General features: G+C 35.5%; 2 protein-coding genes across 2 annotated transcripts in view; both read left to right on the top strand.

The window, feature by feature from the left end:
• LOC142340153 (replication protein A 32 kDa subunit-B-like) overlaps window positions 1-27,930 on the top strand; it is an 86,304-nt gene that overhangs the window by 44,392 nt on the left and 13,982 nt on the right. The window contains exons 2-3 of the mRNA XM_075390650.1: window positions 6,880-7,127; window positions 7,447-7,602. Coding sequence (XP_075246765.1) covers window positions 6,888-7,127; window positions 7,447-7,602 — 396 coding nt within the window. The 5' untranslated portion in view covers window positions 6,880-6,887. The remainder of the gene's footprint in view (window positions 1-6,879; window positions 7,128-7,446; window positions 7,603-27,930) is intronic.
• On the top strand, window positions 39-1,121 carry LOC142340156 (exosome complex component CSL4-like). Its single transcript, XM_075390662.1, has one exon. The coding sequence runs from the start codon at window positions 223-225 to the stop codon at window positions 910-912; it is 690 nt and encodes a 229-aa protein (XP_075246777.1). The 5' UTR covers window positions 39-222; the 3' UTR covers window positions 913-1,121.

The raw sequence follows: 27,930 nt of genomic DNA, 5'->3' as shown, positions 1-27,930 counted from the left end.
AGGATAAAATAAAATGAGACATATATGAAACGCCCTGTTTATTCTGCCTCGATTTCAGCAGATAGCTTTGATTCCGGCATTCTTGAACTCGCGTCTGGGAATTTACCTCTCGTACCTAGCTTTAGTTACGTAATATTTGTTTATATTTAATCGATCCGTTCGGTAAATTAATTCCACGTGGATTATCTAGGTAGTGAAGTTGTCTTTCAGATTGTTTGAATTATGTCTCAAGCTAGCCAGGGAAGAATATTTCGAGTGCCCGGTGAAAAAATTTGTTCAGTGACAGAAGGGGATGCAGGTGAAGGAGTTTTCCAACGAGATGGATCAATATACTCTTCTCTCACTGGTGTACAGCACATCATAGAGAGAAAAGAATCTGTGGACGGGGAGAGTTTACCTCCCTTGATTCAAGTCATTCCCTCTACGCGCACTGTTCGCACCTCTGTACCTGAAATTGGACAAGTTGTCGTTTGTCGTGTGACGTCAACAAATAGCCGATTATGTAAATGTGACATAATTGGAGTGGAGGGAAGGTTCCTACCAACAAGTCCGGCTTTGAATGGTTCACCTTATCATGGATTCATAAGGAAAGAAGACATCCGAGCAACGAACAAAGACAGAGTAGAAGTGTTCAAATGTTATCGTCCTGGAGATATTGTTTTGGCCAAAGTGTTATCTCTTGGGGATTCCTATAGTTACGCCTTGACTACGGCTGAAAATGAACTAGGCGTGGTTTATGCAGTTGGTGATAAGGTTTTGACAAGTTCTACTGAGTTTTCACGCGATCCCATGCTTCCATTGAGTTATTGTGAAATGATATGTCCTGAAACATTTGATCGTGAACCGCGGAAAGTTGCGAGAGCTCAAGCTCGATTTTTAGAGAACTATAGGATGCCTGAAAGTGGAAGCTAAAATGGCCGTATCGATTGTTTCTGTGCACTATACAAGAGTAGGAGTCAAACGACCAAATGACTGGTTCCGCTGAGGAAGGAGTGATGTGGACTCAGTTGAGTTGACTGGTTTTGGTTCCTGAACTTAAACTATTGAAACTTACTTGTTTTTATGATACAACAGAATTTAGTTATCTTATTCTTTTACTGAAAATACAAAATTACTGAAAACTAGCAGGCCCGCAAAAGTATAACAAGATCATTTGAAAAATAGAAGATTTGAAATTATTTTTTTTCTACCACTTCGGGCTGGAAAACCTGCCCCTCGTTCAACAGCCATAGGTATTACGTTACGTTAGCGATGTGTTTGTTCTAGAATAATAACCCCAAGTACCAGCAATTTTGTGTTTAACTTTTTTTTTGGCTTTGCTGACTCTTATAATTAAGGAGTGCTAAGACTTGTACAGATAACGAAATTCCCCGTGGTGTTGTAGCGTAACGCATGTAATACGTTAGGCTGCATTTTTAAGGAGCGTAAAAGGAAAAGAAACAAGATATGGAGAGGGAGAGAAAACAAAAAGAAAGAAAAGAAAGACAGAAAGGAATGAGAAAAGAAAGAAACGCAAGGGCGAAACGAGACAGAAGACAAAGGAAAAAAGAAAAAGGGCAGCAAAACAGAGCAGAAGAAAAAGAGAGAAAAGAAAGAAAGAAAAGACAAAAGAAAGAGAAAAATACCGAAAAAAAGGAGAAAGAGAGAAGAGAAAGAGAAAAGGGAAGAAAAAACGACCGTGAAAAAGACAAAATAGAGAGAAAAGATTGGGCGACAAAAGGGTAAAAGTCAGAAAAGACATGAAACAGAGAAAAGAAAAACAAACGAAAAAAAGAAGCCCAAGAGAAAGAGAAACAGGAGGGAAAAAAGACAGAAAAGAAAGAGAGAGAAAAGAAAGAGAACCAAAAGAGAGAAAAGAAATCGAGAAAAGAAAGACAGAAAAGAAAGAGACAAAAGACAGAAAAGCAAAAATGAAAAGAGAAAAGCAAGATAGAAATAAGAGAGAAAAGCAGGAGAGAAAAAAATGCGAAAGGAAAGAAAAAAGAGAGAAAAGAAACAAATGAGAGAGAAACAAAAAGAGATCAAGAGAGAAAAGAAAGACAGAAAAAACACAAAAGAGCGATAGAAAAAATAAAAACAGAAAGGAAAGAAAAAAACGAGAAAATAAAGAGAAACGACAGACGAACGAAGCAGAAAACGAATGAAATTAAAAAGGGAGGAAAAATAACAGGAAAAGAAACAGACAAAAGCAATAGAGAAAGGAGAGAAACGAAATACAGAAAAGAGAAACGACAGAAAGAAAAAAAAGAGTGAAAAGAAAGCAGAAAAAAATTAACAGACGGAAAGAAAGAGAAAGAGAGAGACAGAAAAGAAAAACAAAAAAAAACGAAAAGATGTAGAAAAGACTATCAGAAAGAAATGAGAGAAAAAAATAGACAGAAAAGAAAGAGAAAAGAAAGACAGAAAAGTCAACGAGAAAATCAAGAGAGAAGCTAAAGAGGAACAAAACAGAAAAATTATGATAAAAAAGGCAGAAAATAACAAAAGAAAGAGAAAACAAAGAGAAAAGAAAAGAAGAGAAGAAACAGCACAGCAGGACAGAAAAGATATAGAAAGGAAAGAGGAAAGAACGACAAACTAAAGAGAGGAACGAAAAAAAGAAAAACCATTGAAAAAAGCAGAAAAAACAACACTAAAGAAAGAAACGAAAGAGAGAAAAAGAGAAGACACAGGAAAAGCAGAATAAACAAAACAGAAAAGAGGCAGAGAAGAAGAACAGAAAGAAATGAGGAAAGACAAACAAAAGAGAGAAAAGAAAGAGAGAAATGAAAGACAGAAACGACAGAGAAAAGCAGGCGAGAAAATAAAGAGAAGCTAAAGAAAGAAAAGAAAGAAAAGGGATGAAGAAAAGAGGCAAAAATAAAAACAGAAAAGAAAGAAAATGAAGCGGAAATAAAAGCAGAAGGAAAGAACAAAGAGAGAAAAGATAAACAGAAAGGACACAGGACAGAACGACAAACTAAAGGGAGAAACGGAAGAGGAACGGAGCAGAAAAAAAATAAGAAAGACAAAAAAATCAACACAAAAAGAGAAAAGAAAAGCGACAGGAAAATATCAAAATAAACAACAGTAAAGAGGCAGAACAGAGGGATAGCCAGAAATGAGGGAAAAGAAAGACAGAAACAAGAGAGAAAAGAAAGAAAAAAGCAAGAAAGAAAAACAAGAGGCAAAGGAAAGACAGAAAAGCCAGAGAGAGAAAATGAAACAGGCAGAAAACAGAAAAGAAAAATAGAAAAGAAGGAGAAAAGAAAGACAAGAAAGAAATACAGAAAGGGAAGAGAGAAAAGCAAGAGAGAAACGGAGAGAAGGGCAAAATAAAGACAGAAACGAAAGAGGAATGAATTAGAAAAAAAGAATGCGATAACAGAAAGGCGGAAGAAAAGGACGGGAAAAGAAGACAAAAGAGACAGGCAAGAAATACAGAAGAGACAGTGAAAAAAGGCGAGAAAAAGGACAGAAGAGAAAAAATAGAGTGAAAACAGAAAAAGAGAATAGAGAAGCGAACAGAAACAGAAATACAAGAAAAAATACAAAGGAAACAGAAAAGAAAAACCAAAAAGGAAAACAAAAGGCCAAAAGTAAAAAAAAGAAAAGCAGAAAGGAACAGAAAAAAAAGAGGAGAGAAAGAGACAAAAGAATAAAGGCAGAGAAGAACGACAGAAGAGAGAGAGAGAGAGAGAGAAGAGAAAACGAGAAAAACACAGAAAAAAAGGAAAGGTAGAAAAGAAACGAAAGAGAAGAAAACACAGAAAAGAACGAAAAGAAGGATAACCGAAAGCAGAGAAACGAAAGAGAAAAAAAGATACAAGAAGGAGAGAAAGAAGGAGCACAAAAAGAAAGAAAAAAGAGAAAAGATCGAGAGTAAAAAATAGAATTCTCTTTGCAGGCTAATTTTTCATTTGATCTGGAAAAAAACATGGCAAATAAAGATTCAGTTAATTAAACTTCAATTGTTCAAAACTTTTTGATCAAGCAAAACTTAAAACAATTGATGGTTTTTTAAGAAATCCAATCGGTTACGCAAAGATTTTGCTTAAAAACTTCCAATTAAAAGCATCGCAACAATTTGTGTTCAGGAGAATTTAAAAACATAACACAAAAGCACGTCCCCGCCAAATTACTATCTAGCTAATTTAAATTATTTTAAGTGGACAATTTTGCATCTTCGGTTTTCTTTAATTAATGACCTTCACCTAGAGAAAATTCATTCTGCCAATATCCGTGACGCAAAAGTACATGTCATACATAACAATTTTCGTGTAATAATTTTTCCGGTGATCGACTCTTTCTATTAGCAGGTTCGCAATCATTGACCAATCTTTTAAAACACAGTTTTTTGGTCGTCGACCCGTTTGGCACAAGTAACTTTTCGGTCAAAGAAAGATTTACGGTCAATGACATCTTTACATTCGCGGCTATTCAATCATTGAAATTTATGGCATAGGTAACTTTTCGGTAATTGACTTTTTGGCAATGGCAGCTTTTCAGTCATAGGCAGCTTCTCGGTCAATGACCTATTTTTTACATCCTCGACTAATCAGTCATTGACCTTTACGGCAGAAAAAGAAAAGCCAGAGAAAAATTACAGAAAGGAAAGAGAAAATAAAAAAACGACAAAGCGAACAGGAGGGAGAAATTCAAAAGAGAATAAAAGAGAAAAGAATGGCATAAAAGTACAGAAAAAGACAGAGAAAAAAACGAAAGAGCAACACGACAGAAAAGAGAAGAGCTCGAGAATAGAAGAGATAAAGAAAGGAAAAAAGAAAGGGAAAAGAAAGTGAAAGGATAGATATAAAGCAGTAAAGAAAGACAAGAAAAAGTATAACCAAAACAAAACAAATGAAGGAGAATAAGCAAAACGTAACCAAAACAAAACATAGCTAAAACAAAACACATAAAAAGAAAAAAGGAGCAAAGAAATAAAGAAACGAAAAGGAAAAGATCTTCCTTCGAAAGTAAAAAAGTAAAATAGAATAAACTCTTCACAGCTAAATTTTTCATTGGATCTAAAAAAAACTTGCAACAAAAGATTCAGTGAATTAAACTTCAGTTGTTAAAAAATTTTATGAGACTGAGATCAAGCAAAACTGAAAACAAAAGAAGCAAAAGATTGTTTAAATTTTTGTCACGCAAACGTTCAGCGTAAAAATTTCTGATTAAAAACATCGCAACGAACTATGTTCAGGAGAATTTAAAAACGTTGCGCTTTTGCCGCTTAACTAACAGACCCCGGTTCGAATCCGACTGTTTCCAGTCGCTTTTTGCCGAAAAGCATGTTTAGGGGCTGTTAAAACATGTAAAGATTAGGAGCTTAAACATGGTGCTTTTTATGTCGACACTGAATAAATATATAGATATATAGCGAAGAACGTACAATATGGAATAGCCTGTTTCTTCTGGTAAACCGTAGTTACTTGAATTGTCAATAACAACTGTCAGCCTCTCAACAGCTTTTTTTAGGCGCTCTCCTTTTATTTCAATTCAAAGAATTTGAATTGTTTTAGGACGCTGTCTTTTTTTTAAGAACTGTTCACTCATTTTCATGATTTTTGAAGTCAAATTGGAGTAGTGATTTTGTTCACACTGAAACAGGAAGTGGAGCGAAAATGCGAGTGGTTTTGTGGCGTGAATTTTTTTCACTGGACTATTCAAGTAGAGTAAGAAATCGGTGTTTGAACAAAAATTCGCTTTCTCGCTTATGCTTTCTTCGTTCATGCGGCGTTTTGACTTCGATTAATTGCTCTTGAACGAAGTTCATAACAATTTTTGTAAAAGTGTTGGTCTTTTTTATGCTAATTTTTCGCTTGAGCTTTTTGCGCTTTTCTTGTAGAACATTCTTTGACTTCTCAAGTGTCTTTTTCACGCTTTCGTTATTTTTGAGTGATCTCTGTTGTTCTCACTCCGAAGTAAAGCTTGTTGCTAATATAAAGTCGGTTGCATCGTAGGAAAATTAAGGGTCAAATTGCACAGTCGGCAGTGCATATTGTTATGAAGTGGGAGGTCAATGGTTCGAATCCCGGTGGGGTCAATTGTTTTTCCACCCGCCTGTCGTTCGAGAGCAATTCTTCCGACATTGGTCGGTTTTTTTACTGCTTTTTTGATTTTTTAGATCGGATTTTTGTTCACATGCGGCAATTTCATTTTGATTTCTACTGTTTTTTTTCAATTTTTTGGATCGGATTTTTTTCTAAATGGTTTTCCCCAATCCATTTATTATTCTTTCTAAGCCTATTTTTTTGTTTGAACCAAATTTCCATTTCTCGCTACTGGTTTTCTGTTCTTATGCGGCATTTTGACAACGATTTTGTTTTTTTAATCGATTTTTTTTGGAAATGGTTTTCCCAATTCACTCATAGTCCGTTCTGGATCTAGCTTTTTGTTTAATCAATGAACATTCTTTGAATTTGACGTCAGGACTTGTCCGGCTATGTATTTTTAATTCGCGTTACCTTTTGATCACGTTTTTCGTTTTACATAAGTCACGATTTTTACACTTGACTTCTGACTTACTTCACTCGCTGTTTCAACCGAATGGATTCTAAATTCTTTCACGTATTGAATTACGTAATGTAGTGAATTCAGTCGAAGTCAAAAGAGCAAAATCAGAAGAAACGAGATAAACATAAAAGCCCGGTCATTAAGCCATAATGAATTGGGTTATCAAAGTTCCTCAAAGCGTTTGCTATCTGTCATTAGTATTATTCTTAGTAGCTTTCAGTTTAGATGCTGAATTTTGTGTAATTTTAGAATCTGACCGACGGGGGCTATTTTCCGGCAATTAATCGTAAATGATCCAACAGATGGCTTAAATGAGATTTGCAGTGTTCCAGCTACTATTGTTCGATATTTGTCTTTCTTGCCAAGAGATGGCATTTCAGATAGTGAAAATGTGGGGAAACTACGATGGGAATGCGGGAGGAGGTTTCATCCAATCACAGAATGATTCTTCCAACAACCAATCGGGAGCCACGAAAAAGGGCAGCAGTACCTCACTTATTCCCTGTGCAATTAGCCAGGTGCTAATGGCAGCACCTGGGGCTTCCGATTCTGCTCAAGCCGGTGGTTTGGTAGTCAACGATGTAGAATTGCATACTGTCTGTGTTTGTGGAATTGTCCGAAAGATTGAGGTTAATTTTTTATTTTGATTGAAAGTTTTTTGATCCGTCCATTTGCTGGCACTCGTCTAAAGATTCCTCAGTCAGGAACAAAGAAACGTTCATATCATAAAAATTCAAAATGTTCGTGAATAAAAGTTAAAACCAATTGTTACAATTTTGAAATGCATGTGACATTGTAAATATGTACAAGTCTCCTCGCTAAGATGTGCATAATAAGTTGCTAAGATGTGCATAATAAGTTTAAACTCCATTATGAGCATTTTTTCTGCTTTGACTTTCTAGTGTCTACGTATAAGATTGCAAACACGAATATCAAACTTTTGCTTAGATTGCAAACACGAATATCACATATGTGATAGACGACTACTCGGCACCCCCAATTGAGATCAAACAGTGGATTGATCCCAATGAAGACGATGTCAATAACATGGAGGTCAGCGAAAACGACTATGTTCGCGTCTTTGGATCTGTCCGTTCATTCAAGGTATACACTTTTAGTTGCTCTCGTAGAGAAGCAATTATTGTAAACGTGTGTATCTTTTTACGACTCCAATAGGAATATTGGTTTTCTGTCGGTCTTTTTTTACAGGAAGTAGTTTTGTTCACGCGGCATTTTCACCTAAAAGCGGAAGTGAGAAAAGCTGCCATGGTGAAAAGATTTTCTCTAAGCGAGAAAAGCTTTTTGATCATGCGCTGCATTCAGTGAAAAACTTTTTGACTTTGAATGAAAATGTTCTTGAGAGAGCCGCGCATATAGATAACCGTTTTTAGCCGGTTTTTCGTCCATTTGGCTCATTTTTTTAATTGTAAATTGTTTTTTGTAGCAATTGTTTTTGAGCGTGGCTGCATTAATATATATCTTTATGAAATTGATACCGCATAGTTTTGCAGAGCCTAGTAATATTTTTCAAGCGTAAAATGGTCTCATATTTCTCAATTTTAAAGTTAATTTTTGATTTTTTTAAGTTAATTTTTTCCTGTTTGGATCTTCGGGCGGAAGTGATTGTATATGGCAACGTTCGATTGGCAATTCATGCATTGAACAACTCTTTTGAACGTGAATTCTTTTTTGTTTTTATCAAATTGTGCACATGCTAATCCATTTTTTGCATTTTTTGTCCAATTTTTGTTTTACTTGGAAGAAAATGTCTCTGTGCAGAGCCAGTGGTTTATTTTCTGTTAATAATAACTGACTTGTTTTTCGACGTCCAATCTCTGAAGTTCAAGGGAAATTTGTTTCTTAATTACCATTATAATATATTTTTTATATATTTTTAATATTTTGTCATTTTTTGCTAAGTTTTTTAATTTAGGAAAGCTGCGTAAACTTTTCTCATTTTTTATTTCTACAGAAACATGGCTGTATAATGTTCTTGAGCCATGATTGCTAAATAGTTATGTGTACTTAATTTTGGGTCGATAATTTTAAACATTTTAAACAAGAGAGTATTTTAAACAGAATGTAAAAATCAATGCCGCATGTGAAAACTGTGTTTAGGTCAAACGGTTGAGCTAATCGAAAAGCAGAGACGAGAGAGTGGTTTTCTGATCGTAGCGTTGAAAACAATTGTATATGTTAAAGGCGAGAAAAGAAGTGGTGAAAAAAATTTCGCTAAGGAAACGAAATTTTCTGATCACGTGCGGCTTTTTCAAAACATTTTTTCAGTTTTAATTCCAACTTTTCAATCAAAGGTGTTTCCTAATTATCTAATCTAGTAGTCGTGTGTTCGGAAGCGCTTTTGACGACCTGAAGCAAATATTTCACATTTTAATTCAATGTTCATCTATTTTTTTTAATAGCCGCACAGCGATAGCTGGGGCTATTATTGGCCTTCTCTTGGTTTTTTTTTATTTCGTCGTCATGATTTTTGTTACGACCATATGACGTCACAGCCACTTTTTGTTCATTCGTTCATGCAATTTCAACTGAATTGCATGTGTGACGTCATTTTTCGCTCTTAGTGGAGCGAGTTTTTTTGTTCATGTGCGTGATTAAATTTTTGGTCACACTTGACTTACCTCACTCTCAAAAGTGACTTCCTCACTTTAAAATTGACTTTTATTTACTTTAATTCAAAGAGATAAGGTCAAATGGGTGTGTGTCACTCTAAATGAAGGTTATTTGAGATCAGCTATTAGAGGCAGCAATAACATACAGATTTTTAATCAAAATATAACAGGTCAGCCTTCAATGAAAAGACGAATTTTTTGGTCTGTCTTTTTTACTGTCTTTTTTAAACTGCCGATCTACGAATCTATTGCGGCTATTTTCTGGCAATCTGCCAGCTATGTTTACCATCTTGCATATTTTAAGCTTTTCTAGCGTTTTTTGGATTCTTCTTGAACTTTTATGTAACCTTTGCGCAGTTGTGTCGTTGAAATTAGTTGTTCTAGCAGTTTTGGTGGTCGTTCGTTATTATTGATAGTTCTTTAAATTTTGAGGAAAATTGGCTAAATTCCAGCATTTTTTTGCCGACTTCTGAGTTTTCATGGTTTTTGAATTTCTCCTAACTTTACGCTTGCTGCTCTAATTTTTCCCAGTCAATAAGTTGAGAGTTACTTTTTAGGTGTTGCTAATATGAATTTTGTGACGAATATGATGACAATTTCTCAAATAAAGTATTTAAATTTTTAATTTTTTTTTCAATTTTTTGTCCTTAGTAGTTTCCAACAGACAATTGATTTTTCTCTCCCTCGTTTTGGATGAGTGCCTGCTCTAGCAAAAAAGTTGTTGATTTTTTTTTGCCGAATAATTGTCAACAAGAATTGTGAAAGCTAAACAGGGCTCATATAACTTTATTAAATTAAACAATGTTTGTAATTTTGTTTTTTTCCTCAAATTTTTATTGTTGTTTGTTACTTCAGTCAAATTTTGGTTGGGTGACTGATGTACGCGAGAATGTAATTAAAATATTCTCAAATTAATGTTCGGAAATTGTATTAAGCTTTTGCAGAGATGTTTTTTTCTGCTGTAAATCAGAAAATTCTGCTTTACAGTTTTGTCCGTCATCTCCTTTCCCTTTCGCTTTTCTTTTTATTAGCACATTTTATTGGGCTGTCTGTCTATTGTAAATATTTTGTTGCGAACTATCTGTATAATAGGTTACTGTAACAAAAGTTCTTTTTGGAACTGCCACTAGTTAAATTTATCAGGTTGTGTAACAATTTTTGTTAGATACTTTTCTCTTTTTCCTGTTGTTTCAAAATGCGTACTATAATCATGTGAAATATGCATTAGGTCAGTGAGGACGATCACTTTTCTACTTCTAGTTGTTTCCGGAATTCTTCCTGCTATGTTTTATGCAAAATTTTTTGCTTCACCGTTTTGACTTTTCGAGTGACTTTTACGCCCTTGACTTTTTACGTTTGATATGATCTAAAATTATCTCTCAATCACAATTTCAAGCAGCTGAACTCAATTGGCGGCAATTTAATACTAAAAGTCAAATGAAAAGTGCGCCCAAAACTTGTGAGATTTTCCACTTTAAATCTTAATAGAGGTATATGTTAGCCTCGAATGTGTTTATTTGAAGCCCACTAGTGAACTTCTTAGCCCCCCCCCCCCTTACTGAAGCAGGCTGCAATTGATTAGAGCTCCCACTAGTCGTTCGAGAGCATTTATTCCGACGTTTAGTCGGTTATGTTCACATTTTAGTCACTTAGATACAATATAGCTGTTCCGTCTGCAAACTCCTGAAGTATTCACAGTGAATCAAATTCATTGTTTTAGATAATTGTTTTGCTGAATATTTTAGTTTCATTTGTCTTCTTTTATTTTTATTGTTTCAAAATGAAGCTTCAGTTCCACTTTATTCTGCTTCTTATTTTGTGTGTAATCACATCAAAAAGGAACTGGGTCTTCACTACTACACCAATAAATCCTCAGAGTGAGAGGATGTCATCGTGCATGTCTAATAATAACGCGTATCCAAAAAAGAAGATCATTTTTACCTGCCTGTTAAGGAATTTTCTTTACTCCTTGGTTGTCATTAGATTTCTTTTGTTCTTGTCAGGTGACGTAGAATTAAACCCAGGGCCACCTCTCAATTACACGCAGTTTACCACCTTAATGAAAAAATACGACGATCAAGTAAAGTTTCTACATCAAAATTGTCAAAGCGTGCTTGGACAAAGGTTGCTCCTTAAGAATTTTCTATCTGACCTAGGCGACAATTGTATTTCGGGCTTCTCAGAAACGTGGTTGAAATCAGTTAACGATATTCCGTTTTGGTCGATACACTCAGAATACTTAGTGTCCTTCAGATGCGACCGACGTACTGATCTTCAAGAGAAAAATAAAGGCGGTGGTATTCTTTTGTTCGTTCCGAAAAAATTTCATCCAAAAGCACGAAATGATCTAGAGACAATGTCAAAAGACCATTTTGAAAGTATTTGGGTAGAGTGCAAAATAAATAAAAAGCCCGCGTTGATAAATTTGGCTTACTGTCCAAAAAAACAACTAATAAATTTGTTTTTGGAAGAGCTAGCCCTGGGTTTAGATAGAGCAGCGACTGAAAATAAAAAAATTTTTCTACTAGGTGACTACAACCTTAATTACTTTAATTGCAATGAAAGAAATCTCCTAGAAACTCTGATCTTGCCGTACGGTTTACTGAACTCAAATAAAACTTTAGCAACAAGAGAAACATCAAGAACGAAGTCGCTTATAGACTGTTATATGCGAAAATTTTTTTAGTTCCCAGACACTAGACTCGATTCTAAAAAGTGATCACTTAGCTACGCTTACTTTAATTGGTGAAACCGTTAAAAATAAAAAAGAAGCTATCAAAAAAATTGTGTTCGATAAAACAAACTACTCTAAAAATGCTTTTTCCCTAGATGTTGGAAAGATAAATTGGAGATCATTTTATTTATCAGAAAACCCTGAAATCATGTATAAAACTTTTGCTCGTCATTGGAAACGGTAATTAAAAAGCATGCTCCACAAAAGACCGTCTTCATACGCCATGACAAGCCTAAACTAACGCTACATCAAAAATGGATATCAAAAAACACAGTAAAAAAGTTTGCAAAGACATCAAATAATAACAACAAAATTGTTTTGAAGCAAGAAAATGAAAAACATCTGCTTGATATGTTTCAAAACTTGCAAACAAGTGCAAGAGAAAGGTGGAATTTTATCAACGAAATCAGAAACTGTGAAAAAACACAGACAGAAATACCAAGACTCAAAAACAGTTTTGGAACGGTTTTGACCAATGGAAATGATATTGCCAATCTTCTCAACTATAAATTTTCAGCATTAGGTGAATATTTTGGTAAAAAAGAACAGTATCAATTTTGTAATAATCCGGCACGCCACAGTAACAAATTTATATTCAGGTATACGACAACCAAGGAGATATTTGATATACTCAACAATTTAAATGTTAAAAAACCGCTGGGTCCATCACTCATTCCAGCTTGGGCTTTAAAAGATGCAAGAGAACACATAGCTGAACCTCTCTGTTTTTTGTTTAACCAATTCTTTACTGAACAACGCTTTCGTGACCACCTTAAGCGTGCCCACGTGTTGCCTCTTTTCAAGAAAGATGATCCTGAAGATCCGATAAATTATCGACCAATTTCGCTTACTGGAGCTCTAGCTAAAATTTTCGAAATCCTTCTTCGAGATCAAATATTAGCTTATTTAGAGAAGAATAAGTTGCTTGCAACAACACAGTTTGGATACAGAAAAAAAGTGTCAACTACAGATGCTCTTTTATATTGCACTGAAAAAATCAGATATGATCTCAATAAAAAAAACATCGTCACAGGAGCTTTTTTAGACCTATCTAAAGCTTTTGATTCGATATCACATCCTACTCTTCTGTACAAAACTAAACTTTTAGGTTTTAGTGCACAAGCAAACACAATTCTAAAATCTTATCTAGAAAACCGTGTGCAAAAAGTCAAATTCTCGAAGTATGAATCAAATTGGATAGCACTTAACCGTGGAGTACCACAAGGTACTGTGCTAGGCCCACTGCTTTTCAACATATATGTAAATGATATGAAAGATGATACCGATATGAATTCTAACATAATCCAGTACGCTGATGATACTTTTATCTTTTGCATTGGAAAAACAATTTCTGAATCAAAGTTACATCTTGAAAAAAGTATTGCTAAACTCATTCTCTTTTTCAGGAAAAATGAGTTAAATGTAAATGAAAGCAAAACCGAATTCATTATTTTTGGAGCCCCTAAAAGAAACAAAATCGAAGAAATAGTTGTTAACGGATGCACAGTTCTCGAGAAAAAGGTTGTGAAATACTTGGGAGTTCATATTGACTGTAATCTTTCTTTTGATGAAGAAATAAAAAATGTACTAAGAAAAATGGCTGTTGGCATAAAGGTCATTTACTCCATCAAAAATATATTTCCTGAAAAAACTAGATCTGCTTTACTGAACGCTCTTGTTTTAAGTCATCTGCATTACCCAATTGTTCTGTTCTCAGGTCTTAAAAAATCACTTCGAGTTACTCTAAATAAACAATTGAACTGGGGGATAAAGGCATGTTTCAATAGAAGCAAATTTGACAGGACCACTGATCTCAAGATTAAACACAAAATCTTACCAGTAGAATACCTCATAAAATATCGGGTTATTATATATTTTATAAAGCTTCTAAAAGCAGATCTACCAGCTTTCGATGAACTCAAGTTAGCCACCCTAAGTGCTAAAATGAATGATCGTACAAACAAGCTGTCATTTGGAGCAAACCAAAAAACAAATATAATGCAAAACTGTTTTCCAAAAAAGCAATCGACTGGTATAACGATTTGCCTCTCACCTTGAGGCGGAATATCCCTAAAAAGCGGGCTCTCAAAACTACAATAAAAAATCATTTCTGGAATGAGTTTCTAAAAGACCCAACGGTTTCTGAATTGAATTCTAATCTCAAATCTTTCAAGTTCAATCTTAATTTGATTTAGTTTTAAGGCGTCTTTTATTCTTCTATGAAATGTTAATTGGAGGATTAGCATTTTTTAAAAAATTCTCTTTTCTCGAAAATGTTAATTGTAGAATTAGCATTTTTTAAAAAATTTTTTCTCAATTATAATTCATCTCTTTTAATTTTGTCGATATTTTAGCACATTGTAAATTTAATACAATTTTAAACTTTCACAATATGTGACGTTTGTTTCATTTATACTTCTTAACACTACATTGCCTTTAAACTATGTTCTGTATTTTATAGTTCATACTCAAAGGAATTAACAATGTTTTTCTTTTTTTTCATTGTTTACCCTATGAAGCCATATGAAATGTGTATGCTTGTACTTAAAACGTTTGTGTAACATTAATTGTTGTTAAGAGCCACGAACCAAAAGCGACCAAAAGCGAGGCTATTATTGGTCTCATCTTGGTTTTTTTTATTATTCAATGGATTTGTGTTGTATTGGAGCTCTGATTTTTTAATTATTTTCAAATATTATTAGAGTGATTTTGGAGCTATTTGTGAAATGCGTGAAAAAATTTGAAGCAAATGAACTGTTGAACAAATTTTGAGCGTTGAGGAATAACGATGAGGGTTTTCGTTCACACTGCTGTTTTCGAAAGAACAATAATTTGAGGCGTTAAATAATTAATCGAAACTGAAGTTCTCTTGCTTTTAGTTTTTATTTAATCCGTGTAATTTTAGTTTTTTAGTTTTGACCGTGTTTGTCAATCGAGTTTGTTAATGGCCTCTTGAACTTGGCTTTCACAGATCTCATTGGTTTTCTAGTAAGACTAACTTTGGTTTTTTCAATGGTTCAATTTTGGTATTATTAATGCCATTCGGCTATTGGTCTTGCGTACCAAGACCAATTTCGGAGAATATTTTAGTTTCTTTCCCAAATTAGGCTAGCAATTCAATCATATTTCATATACTGATTTTGGCGCCATTTTATGCAATATGGTGAACATTCAAGCAGTTAGATTGTAAGTTGTGGTTAAAAATGGTAAACTCTACAATAAATAATATAAGAGAAACGAAATCAAACTTTAGGTCACTTCTTTCAACAAAATCAAGCAATAATGGAAAGAACTAAATAAAAACTATGTAGGTAGGGGAACGGAAAAATAAAAGATTAGGGTTCCTTTACTCTCACTGCAAAAGAAAGCTGCCGCTGGAGTTTACAAAAACAACCATTAAAATGATAGCTTGACCCTCCGAAGCACAGACGAAGGTGGTGGAAAGACTCGCCTAAGTGTGACTGCTGGTATGTGAACCACTCCTGTTGCTGTCTTGATGTCAAAGCTTCTGGCTATGTTGTCTAAACCCCTGTGATATTTTTGTAGAGGACAGATGCCTCGTGAGTAGTAAAAAGAACTGACTAGAGGAACAACGGGGCGGGGGGGGGGGGGGGGGACGGACACTTTTTGCAACGTGATTTTAATACATGTGGAATAGGTCAATGACCTAAAAGGAAGAAATGATTCATTACCAAAATTGTCCCCCCTTGTTTTTTTTCGCCGAAATGCATTTTTTGAAATTTTTTTGTCCCCTCATATAAGGGGGGACAAAAACTTGGAAAAAAAGATGGTAAAGAAATTTTTGTTGATTTTGAACGTTTAAAATATCAAGCAGGAGGTAGTTTTGATCCACCGACCTCTGGGTTATGGGCCCAGCGCGCTTCCACTGCGCCATCCTGCTACATACATACATACACACACACACATACACACACATACCTACATACATACATACATACATACATACATACATACATTACATACAATACACACATTACACACATTACATACATTACACACATTACATACTTTACATACATTACATACATTAGATACATTACATACATACATACATACATACATACATACATACATTCATTCATACATACATACATACATACATACATACATACATACACACATACTTACATTACATACATACATACATACATACATACATACATACATACATAATTACATAAATACATACATACATACATACATACATACATACATACATACATACACACATACTTACATTACATACATACATACATACATACATACATACATACATACATAATTACATACATACATACATAGATACATACATACATACATACATACATACATACATACATACATACATACATACACATTGATAAAAAACCCAGAGTTGTACTAGAATACAAGTTTTCACTTAAGTATGTACACAATTATGGTCATAATCACTTATGTCCATAAGTGCATACATAAATTGATAAAAACAACAGTAAAACAACTAACCTGTTAGTAGATGTATAAAATCATTAATGATATATTACGTGGAGAGAAGAGTCATCGGATCATGCCCAAACATGTTCAGAGTCACGACACTTTCCAAAATAAATTGACCAATCGCAGTGCTGGATTTTTTATTCGAGTTAACATCCAATCAGAATTGAGAGATTTATAAACAAAAATTCAAAACGCACACGTTTAGTAAACATCAAATAATGAACACAATAGGAACAAAAGACATCAAGCTCATTCATGAAAAAGGTTTATCACTGAGAGGTAACATAAATTATACGCACATATCTTATCGACAGTTATATTTCGTTGCTGCTTGTTCTTTATTAGATCCAGAAGTTGACGGAGAAATAGCACTTAAATTTAGACCCTATGGTGGTTTCATTGGAATTGATAATTCAAGGCTAGATCCTTTACTGAAACGAAGCGAAGTGTTACGACTTCATGCTGCATTGCATGACGCCGCTGGATTTATAAAAGATTAGAGAAACAAAGGCCCGGGATATGTTTACGCTTTCCGTTACTCACCAGTAAACAATTGTCTTTTTTGGACACTTGACAGGAATATTATTCATTCTATCAGTGAAAATTTTTCATTCTCATTTATTTCGTGAATTGGAATGCTAGAAAATTTTGGCAGCAAAACCGCAAATATAATTGTCCTCGATCTCGAAGGTTTCAAACTCAAGTCACTTGGATTCATTATAAAAGAACTGTTTGTGTTCCAGTTACAACGATACAATATTTTTCAAACCCCCACTTAAATTCACCGAATTACCCGCACACGATAGACAAACTGTTATTTGGTTGACCAACAACCTACACGGTCTTGATTGGGACGAAGGTGATATACCTTACTGTGATTTGAAAACAATCTGTCTGAGTTTCAGTTTCCGATTCACCCGGAAAAATTTTTTTGCCAAAGGTATTGAAAAGTGTGCGCTCCTCACTAAGCTTTTACAAAAAACTGTTTATAATCTGGAGGATCTAAATTGTCCCCGAATCTCAGATATAATATCAGAAGCACAAGTATCCCCCTGTTATCTTCATTCAAATTTTCGTTCAACAAACAATCAATTATCAAATCACTGCGCGGAACGTAAAGCAAGAATATTTTCACAGTGGACACAAAGTGATGCACAGAGAAGACACGGCAACTTTAACAACCTATCTGTCAGACAACTTGAAGATATTTACTTGCTTGACCCCACTTGACGATCAACCTATAGTAATATTCAACAGAGTTCAGGATCCCTCTCCACCAATACAGAATAATTTCTCAAGTGATCAACAGAACCGAGCGAACTATCTCAACAATAAGCCAAACACTGCACAACAACCTCGTTACACTTCGCTTTATAGCACAGCAGCAAAACGTTATTTTGCAACTATTACTCTTCCCCCCGACGAGCTAGACAGCTTCAGAGCTTTCCCTCCCGTGATAGATAATTTCTATCACTTCCAATTGTACGTAAAAAATAAGCAGAGAGCTCGAGAACATCGGAATCAGTTCAATTATGGCTATGATCACAACAAACCAGAAGCCTATGGAGTCCCCCAAAGAGCAGCGAATCCCACGTTGGAAGCAATGGGCGGACAAAAAAGTTCCTCAATTTAGATTGAAAAAAGCACCACCAGAACGTGAGCTATCCCTTAATGAGATGCCGAATGAGTTGCGGTTATATGTCTTGGAGCACCCCGAAGTTGAAAAAGTCTTCAATCAACCATCGTTCAATAAAAATGACTCATCAACTGTTTGTTATAAACTAGAGATAAAAAGTCATATTAAAGGTTTCAATTTGTTTGAGTTCTGGTACATGAAACAGTTGCCCAGTGAGTAATTCAAAAATTTAACATTTTATATTATTCTTGTTTCAATTCAGTTTTCAATTAATTAATTTTCTCCAATGAATCAAAGAGACGAGGCTGACGCCGGTATCAGTAATTTAGTCTTCGATGTAAACAACAAGGAGAGGCCCCCATGGCGTTGTTCAAATTCAACAGTGCCAAGGTCCGAAGTAATATTTTTTGTTCAAGTTAGTATCATTGTGTTAATGATCATTCTGTGCTTCTCTATGCTCTTTCTACTATCAGAAAGCTGTGAAGAGAAATCAATTTGGATTGCTCTCTTATCAAGTCTAGTTGGTTACATATTACCTAATCCCAAACTATGAACAAAGTTATTCTTACACATGACAGGGTATTCATGTCAATTGTAGGACCAAGTGGTTGTGGTAAAACAGAACTCTTGTTTCGAATGCTAAAAGGTTCGACCTTTTATCCCCGCTTTGAGAAAATTTATTATTTTTACAAAGAGTTCCAACCACTTTTCAAAGATATGCAACGAGTTATACCAGGGATCGAGTTTCTAAAATACTCAGGCCTTGATATAACAAAAAACCTATCTCATTGTCTGCTTATCTATGACGATTCATGTGAAGAAATCTTCAACGATAAAGAATTTGTAAAAATAGCTACCTCAGGACGTCATCGCAAATTACATGTTATATACGTCAAGCATAATTTGTTCCATCAAAGCAAATGGTCCAGAACCATTGATCTGGACACAACACACATAATATTATTCAAATCGCTTCGCGACATTCAACAAATTGAATATCTTGGAAAACAGTTGAATTGTCTCCAATTGATAAAAGAAGCATACAAACTAGCAACTACGGAGCCCTTTGGACATTTGATGATTGATCTCGACCCAAAAACCAGCCAGGGTTTACGTTTTTCATCGCAACTTATTGGACCGGATCCTTCTATTTTTTACATTTCGTCCCCTGAAGCAGTCATTACAGCAATTACAAATGAAAAAGAAACATTTGCTTATGCTCAAGCAATGGGCAAATAACAGGAATCAGAACATAGCTCAAATAAAAACCTTACATCAGGGCGATTTCATTTGGTTTTTGAGTGACTGTGTGATGAACGTACTCTCTGGAGTTGTACCAATTAATAAAGTAGAATTTAAAAAATTCGAGAAACCACTACGTAAACTTGCAGACAGGCGAGTTGAAAAAAGTGAGAGAATCAAAATTTTTCGATCAGATTCTGGAATCCGTCTAATTAAACTCATTGCGTTACCTTGTATTGTGTTTCTGGAGCAAAATGCACACTGAAGAGTTTGTGCTAATTCCTCGCCAAATGTATGCGAATGAGCAACCCCAAATAACTCAACTTCTCAACAATAAAAATGTCCGAGACAAAGCAAAACAAATATCCTTGTTGCAGAGAAGCAAGTTTTCACCAGCAACCTCTACCCCGCAACAAGACACGCAACAGCAGACAGATAATATTTTGGAGACTGTCAAAGATGAATTGAATGAGACTACAGATGAGAAAATTCCTCGCCTGAAATCCTCGCCTGAAAATTCCTCGCCTGAAGTTTCACCTGAAATCAAGGAGAGAGTTTTGAGAGATATTAAACACCTTGACAGAAAAAAGTTTGAAAAAGCGAGCATAATATTGGAAAAAAAAGAAGAGTCAGAATCGCTATCGTTGGATCAAACATCAAGACTAATGGTTAATAATTCAGGCACGGAAATTCTTGTCGCAGATTTTCTTTACGATCTACAACAAACAACCTCTAAGCTTTCACTTGAACATTACAAAGTCCTGACCTTTCTCGATATCAGTTCACAATTAACTTGCAATACATACGCAAAAAAATTTCTTGCCTTATCACTAAACGAAAAGTTACAGTTATTTGAGGATGAACCCGGAAACGAAGAATCAGGAGTCTCGAGAACAGAAGAATCAAAGGCTTCTGGCGACGATGAAGGAAGCTTTGAAGATGCAAAAGACGCAATCCAAACGTCTAGCTCGTGGGCAAATTACTTCCTCTCACGTTAAACAATTAAACCAATTATACACAAAAGGTAGTGCAGCTTTTGGTAGCATTGCTAATTTGAGGAAAGCGAGCGGTTTACCAAGATCAAAAGTTGTTCAATACCTTCAGTCGAAAGCCCCATACACAAAATACAAACAATTCAGAAAAACTTTTCCGAGACTGAAAGTTGTTGCATACCGAATAAACGAAATCTGGTCTGTCGATGTGGCGTATATGGATAAAGTTGCGCAACACAACAATGGAGTCAAGTATTTACTGGTGGCTGTTGATGTTTTATCGCGATACCTACGAGTGCAACCAATGAAAGCTTTATATGCAAAAGATGCTGTTGAAGCGTTCAAAAAAATGATAAAGCAGAAAAAACCAGAAAGGGTTTGGACAGACAAGGGATCCGAGTTTAAAGGTGAATTCAAAACGTTTTGTGAAAAGAAGGAGATTCATTTATATACAACCGAAAACGAAACCAAGTCGGCATTTGCTGAGAGGAATATTCGATCGCTCAAAAATATCATTCACAAATACTTGGAGGAAAATTGGACTTGGACTTATATTAAGGAATTACCCCAGTTTGTAAATACTATAAACAGTCGTGTTAATCGTGTTACCCAAATTGCACCTAATAAAACTTTCAAAAAACATGAACCGTTTCTAATATCCCTAGCAATTAGCACAAAAAAATACAAGCCGAAATACGAAGAAGGAGACCTGGTTCGGATTGCAAAGCCAGACGAAATATTTAGGAAAGGTTATAAACAAAATTATACAGACGAAGTCCTCACAGTATTCAAGGTTGCCACCCTCAGTCCACCCACATACAACCTTAATGATGCAAACAACGTTATAATTGAAGGCAAATTTTATGAACCAGAATTAGTCCAAGTGAACGTCCTTCCTTTCGAAGACAAAACATGAGTAGTATCCATAAAGAATTTACAATTGATTTGATATCAAATGCATCAATGGGAATTTTTACCAATAATACCATGGCCAAGTTTGGCAACCAATTAGCCCAACCATTACAGTTAGATGGAGATTGGCAAGTTGCCCTTGCTTCAATATCATTTCCATCAAACATCAACAATGTAAATTCGGCTGAAATAGTTGCGTACGTTAATTCTGGCGCTGAACTTGATGCTTCAAATAACCGCACCGGACAACTTCGAAGAATTCGCAAAGGTATATACAACAGTTCAGAAGAGCTTCTGGAAGAAATTTTTCGAATCGCTCAATTGAAACAGTTTGACTATGATTTTGACACTGTAACACAAAAGTTAGTTTTGAAATTTGGGCCTAACGAAGTTTTGTCATTTGAGAACGAAGAGGTCCCCAGTATTCTTGGTTTTAAAGGAACAAGAGATATTTCGAATCATGGTTTTATTCATATTGGTTACAAGTCGGAAAGTGTGGGAAACTCTTTGATCAGACATGTTGGAGATTTTCCAGTTGATATCACTTGCGGATCACAGTTAATTTTTGTTTACATTGATATAATTGAACATTAAAACGTTGGTGATGTGAGAGCTCCGGTAATAAAAATCATTGAGTCTGAAAGAAGTTTGAGAAACGGTAGCATAAACACAGTGACACCCATACACCACAAGTCCTACACAAATTTAGATTACAAGCCAATATTATCAAACAATATCCAGAACATTCAGGTAGAGTTGAGAAACGAAACTGGAAAACTAATTCCTTTTACTGGAACCGGAAAAGTTATAGCCAGTTTAAAGTTTCAAAAAATTATTTAATATGGAGGCATACTACAGCAGTCAAGCATCTCAATCAACGCCGCATTTTTCCGGACACTACAGACAAAGAGGCAGCGGTTTTGGAGCCCTTGCTGCAGGTATTGGACGAGTTGCTCTGCCATTAGCACGCAAATTTCTCTGGCCTGCAGCAAAAAAGATTGGTCGTGATTTATTGGTTCAAGGAGCACCGGAGTTAGTAGAAGTTGCAACCAAAAGAAAGTCAGCAAAACAAGCACTGAAAAGTACAGTTGCCAAAACAGCTCGCAAACAAATAGGTGGATCTCTTCAATCACGTATTGCATCAGGCCGTAAAATAATTAGACGAAAAAGACGACAATACACGAGACCCAACCAAAAACGGAAAATATCAACGAGAAGAATAATTTCTCGAAAACCCCGTCCGAAAAGGAGTCGTCTGGATTTTTTCTCGCGAGTGAAAAATGCGAACTAATATTGTAATACCATCTGAAGCCACTCACAGTTCTTTAGACTTATTTGAAAAACCACCTTTGCTGGTAACATTTGACCAATCATTCGAGCAAAAAACAGGACCGCTTTATTCGCCTTCGGGCTCATCATTGGAATTTGAAGTTGTTGGTGATCGCAACAATTTTATTGACTTGCAGAAAATTTATCTGGAAATCAAGTGTCGAATACTTCAAACCGATGGAACGGATTTGCGCTACACAGCTGGTGACGCTAATGCGAGTGATCTTCCATATTTTGCTAATAATATCCTTCATTCACTTTTCGCCGACTGTACTGTTTCTGCAAATGGTATTAAAATTTCAACAGCTAAGGGACACTATGCACACAAAAGTTTCATAGAAACTGAATTCTCTCACGGGACAGACGCAAAGAAAACCTGGCTGAAATGTCAGGGTTACGAGTATGAAGAAAACCCTGGCACTATTCCAGCAGCAATATCAGATATAAGAAAAAGAACAGTGCGACAATCTGCACGCCTAACATTATATGGAAAGTTAGCGGTTGATTTCTTTTCATGTGAGAAACATTTGGTTAGTGGAGTTACGTTACGCATTTCAATGAGAAGATCTCAAGATGACTTTGCCGTCATCAGCGAAGACGCAGCGAAACACTACAAGGTTAAAATAGATGAGGCTAATTTATTTATCAGGAAGATGACGGTGTCAGATAATGTTGTAGGTGCAATTGAGAAGACATTATTGAAAACTCCGGCAATTTACCGATACAATGAAGTAATTACCAAAACATTCTTGGCTACAACAGGCCAACAAAGCTGGAAACATGAGGATATTTTCACTAAAGAGCCAATCAGAAGAGTCATTATTGCATTATGCGTTGGTACAGCATTCATCGGTACCACCACTGCTAATCCATTTCATTATCAGAAATTTGGTTTAAGAGAGATAACCATTTATCGAAATGGTTTTGCAACGGCTGGAACTCCAATGTCAACAACTGATAACAAGAGGTTGTACTACAATTCAATGAGTGCATTAGCTTATGTAGAAAATGGTCATGGAATACCTCTGAGTGAGTTCGCAAACCATTATATAATGGTATTTGATCTGACCAGCACTCAAGAGGCAACTCATGACTTTATTCATCCAGAGCTCACAAATTCATCATTGTCTGTCGAACTCAATTTCGATGCAGCGTTAGCTCATAACGTTGAAATTTTTTTTCTTGGAGAAAAAGCATCTACTATCTACATTGACTCGGCAAGAAACGCGTCTAAAAACGCTCTTCCCATGATCACATACTAATGGACGAAGACCAAATTCATCATCAATTGAAAAAGTGTAAACATCTCAAATTCAAATTTAGAGGGGTTTATGCTGCTGATAATTATCCTCTGAACTTGCAGACCAACACATTTATTATTGTTAATGCAGCACGATCCAACTCTATTGGAACCCACTGGGTAGTGCTAGCTAAACGATATGCATACCCAATAATATACTTTGCAGATCCATTGGCTCTACCCTTGACTACCTACAAGGATATTTTCAACCGTTTACAACAGTGTAAAGACTTGGAGATAATGATGGATATCATGGAACATAGAAGAGACATTCGGTCTCCATTGCAATCCTCAGACTCCCAGCTTTGTGGTTTATTTTGCATATATATTGTTCATTATTTTTATAGTGAGAAATTTCCATTTATACCTGATGTAAATGAATTAGAGTTGCTAGCTTTTGTAAAACATATGAAGTAAAATTTAATTTAATTTTCAAACAACAACCCATTTTTAATATCAATTTTTACAAAATTGAAAGGTTATGCAAGAGTTTGAGGTTTCTCGCACGAAACTTCCGTGTCCACTAAGCAGAATATCCATAATCTGATAAAGAGTTGAGGAGTTTTCACCTAGCATAAGCTGACAAAATCGTTTAATAGTTACATCAGGGACTGTAGAAGAACGTTTGTTGGCCGTCGAAGTACTAATAGATTTTGCGGCTGCCTCACTCAAGGGTGCTGGAAGTTGTTTCTGGTTCTTGGTGACTGAAGAAGAAGTTGATTTTGAAAGGTATTCAACAGCAACATGTAGTCGTGAAATTATTGTACCACCTTTGATAAAGTCTTTGCGTAGGCTGAATAAGTAATTTGAAACAGTTAACGAGACACCGTATCACCGCAGGTACATAAAGAGAATCAAATATATTATCATCCTGCGAACCAAATTCAGACATAACATGATAATGATTGGAGCCAGAAGTACAACCTTCGATAACTGTTGCAGATGAATGATAACCATATGCATAATTTTCAATTGTTGTGTTTTCAAATTTTGGTTTCGTCTCACAAATATTATACTTGAAACGTTTTTGGAATTTCTTGAAATATTCAGGACTGTTTTCATACATTGCCTCAACCATAACGAACAAAAAAAGAAAAAGCTAATGAACTAACTATGAATGCATAAACAATGACAGGAAGCAAATTCAAAGGGTATAATAGAAACTATTCCGAATCCTCGTTGACTGTTACGGATGTTTTTGTTATCTTCTTTTGGCGCTGAGTCGATATTTTGCTGGCACGTTTTGCTGGACGCTTCGAGTCATCAGTTGAATCCGGTTTTAGAAGTGAGTCGATCAAGCCAACCGGTTGATCAAGCATTTGTTCTAGTTTTTCTATGTTTTGACATAGCAACCGAAACTCTCGCGCCGATAGTGTAATTTTTTGATTGAAATCCCAATCGACTTGTTCACTATCACGTTTGAACAATTTCAAGGATAAATAGGTGCCAGTGGTATGATAAGTCTTAACAGCTGCCCTAACAAGCCGTTTTTCATTGAGCGACAGATCCAAATGATAGTCGCTGTACTCAGCATCTTTAGATAGAACATTTCCCATTTTAGTCAAAAAGAGAGCAGAACTAACTCCAATTATTGGAACTAAACAAATGATCATAACATTATCTAGGTCTAATGGATTGTAAACAATTTAGAAACCCACGCTTGTCTGTCTAGACAAGTTTGCTAAGCAAACAAAACTTCCCCCAAAAAGACGCCAGGAATTCTTGTAAACAAATCTTTGGTTCCCTTTCTTTGAAGTTTCAGTCATTACTAGCAAAATGGTCTTTCACAAAAGTTTCCAATATGGAAGATCAAAAAAAATCTCTCCAGAAACCAGAATGATTCAATGTCATAATTGTCCAAGAGAGTTCAATACATTCCAATCCCTAATGCAGCATCGTCGTGCAAAACATTACAGACCACATCATAGGAAAACAAATTCCAGATCTCGACCGTTTCCGAAATTACCAAACCTCAATTCTTTTTCTTTAACAATGGATAAATTGGCTCGCCTCATGGAAGCTGTACTTTTCATTTCTAAAGAGTGTCCGACTCAAGAATAGATATTTTTTATAGGGATGTTGTTATTTCTATTTATAGACATGATGTCATCATGACGTTAGGCTTCTGAATAAAACAAACAAACATTTTAGAGTAGAATTCCATTATAAATCTCTTACTCTAATCATACTGTTACTTTGTTCATAGTTTTATTACAATTAAAATCAGTGGCTCTCCATAATTACTGATTTTTATACGGACACTCATTTCGTCGATAGCCATCAGTTCCTTCAATTTATTCCTGAATTTACTTTTCAAAATTGTTGAAGAGAATGGCCACAGATTATCTGGAAATTAAAAAAGCTAATGACTGCCAGACACGAACCTTAGTTCGCATGTGTCACAATTACAAAAATATTGCACTGGTTAAGGAAACTTTTGATGATAAAACTGGATTATGGCGCAGTGAAAACAGCTTTATTTTACCGATCAACTTTATTAAACCTATTAGCGACTATACAAAACAACACGATATTTTCCAGCTCACCAGAACTCCAGAAAAAAAACTCGGTTTTAGCTGAATCACCCTATTCGCCACGATACTATGGATGCATTACACCTATCAAATTGAAAAGGGGAGCAGACGTGAAAACCTTATCCAAGCGAACCCGAAAATTGTTTGCAGATTATGACAATGACAGCATTGAAATTTGGGAAAATCAGCTCGGGCAGTTAGAAGAAGTGGAGCAAATATCAGAATTCTGGGCTTTTGACCAATCACAGCCGGATCCTGAAACAATTAAAACTCCCGAAAAACAACTTCCTTTACTTTCGAACAAATTTTCGGATGATCTAGACCTTGATGAAACCCCCCCTTCAAGTCTTTGTTATGCACCTGCGAAGAAACTTAAACTTTCTCAATTTTAAACTCAGTTGTGTTTCATTGTACATTTGAGTATTTAAATATCTTGATTTACATAGATATTTTAATCATTTTCCTCATTGATCATGATTGAACACGATTTTTCAAAGTACTAGGAGATTGCAAGCTCAGAGTCAATAAGCATAGGATCAGGCGGTAATTTCCTTTTTTCTACCCATTAAATAAGAAACAATCTAGCGCACAACTGTTTCAGGCCCAAGGTAGGCAAATAAAAGTGAGAAAAAATTTAGGGTTGGCAAACATAAAGAGTAACTTAGCCCCTGAGATCTCGCCATCTGAGTAAGTTACCATATAATGAGCAAACACAAGACTAGTTGGTTATTTATTTTACAGTCTTCAAAGCTTCCTGATATTTGCTTAACGCAAACCTAACCTTAGTAAGTAAAACTTACGAACCGCAACCCACAGACCGAATAAAAAGGAAAGCACACAGTGGACAAATATAAAATTGGGTTGAATGTTTACCTAACAGTTCGCTGTTCTGCATAATGTTTGCACACAAAAAGCCGCTCTTTCTATCAGTAAACAAATGAAAGGAGCGATTTGATTGGTTCACGGAAACCTGTAATCGTTTGTCCCCCAGGGCAAAATATTTTTCATTTGCTGTTTGCCTTCACCTTGAAACCACCTTGACTTATCTTTAATTTCTTCAACATTGCCTTCAATAAAAACAAAATTTTACAAAAACAAAACTGTCAATCAAGTCAAGCTTTTGAGTCCATTGTCAATTGATACAAGTGTTCATAAAAATATGAGTTCCGAGAAGTGTTCCATTTGCAATAAAATTCTCTCCGATAAACGCAGCCTCCGACGACACAATCAAACTGTTCACAAACAATATGCACAAAACAATTCCTTCGTTTGCGATGAATGCGGATTCGCAAAAACCAAAGTACTGGAAATGGGAAATCACATGAGAAAGGATCACCTTTCAGTCAATCCCCGCTATTGCTTGTACTGTAACAAATTCTTTGTTGGCGACTCGGCTTACATGGAACACATGAACAAGATTCATGGTCTACCAGTGTGGAATGCTGATGCAGAAAAAGACAAAGAAGCGGGAATTTTGGCAACCGAGCAAGCATTCGGCGGTGTACTCAAAATCTACGATATTCCGGTAGGATCCCATGAAATCGACCTGCTCAGCTTCATGCGCAGTAAACAGCAAGAAATCGACAACATCATTCAGCTGAACACTCAGGCTCAGCCGCAAAAAGT

The sequence above is a fragment of the Convolutriloba macropyga genome, chromosome 1 (assembly GCF_964194025.1).
Source record: "Convolutriloba macropyga chromosome 1, txConMacr16.3, whole genome shotgun sequence".
NCBI classification, from domain to species: domain Eukaryota; kingdom Metazoa; phylum Xenacoelomorpha; order Acoela; family Convolutidae; genus Convolutriloba; species Convolutriloba macropyga.
Note: the sequence above shows the minus strand (reverse complement) of the source record. Positions and strands in the feature narration are given on the sequence as shown.

Bases quoted from the DNA above. Each gene is read 5' to 3' on its own strand.
- LOC142340156 (XM_075390662.1), top strand. From the start codon at position 223: ATGTCTCAAGCTAGCCAGGGAAGAATATTTCGAGTGCCCGGTGAAAAA.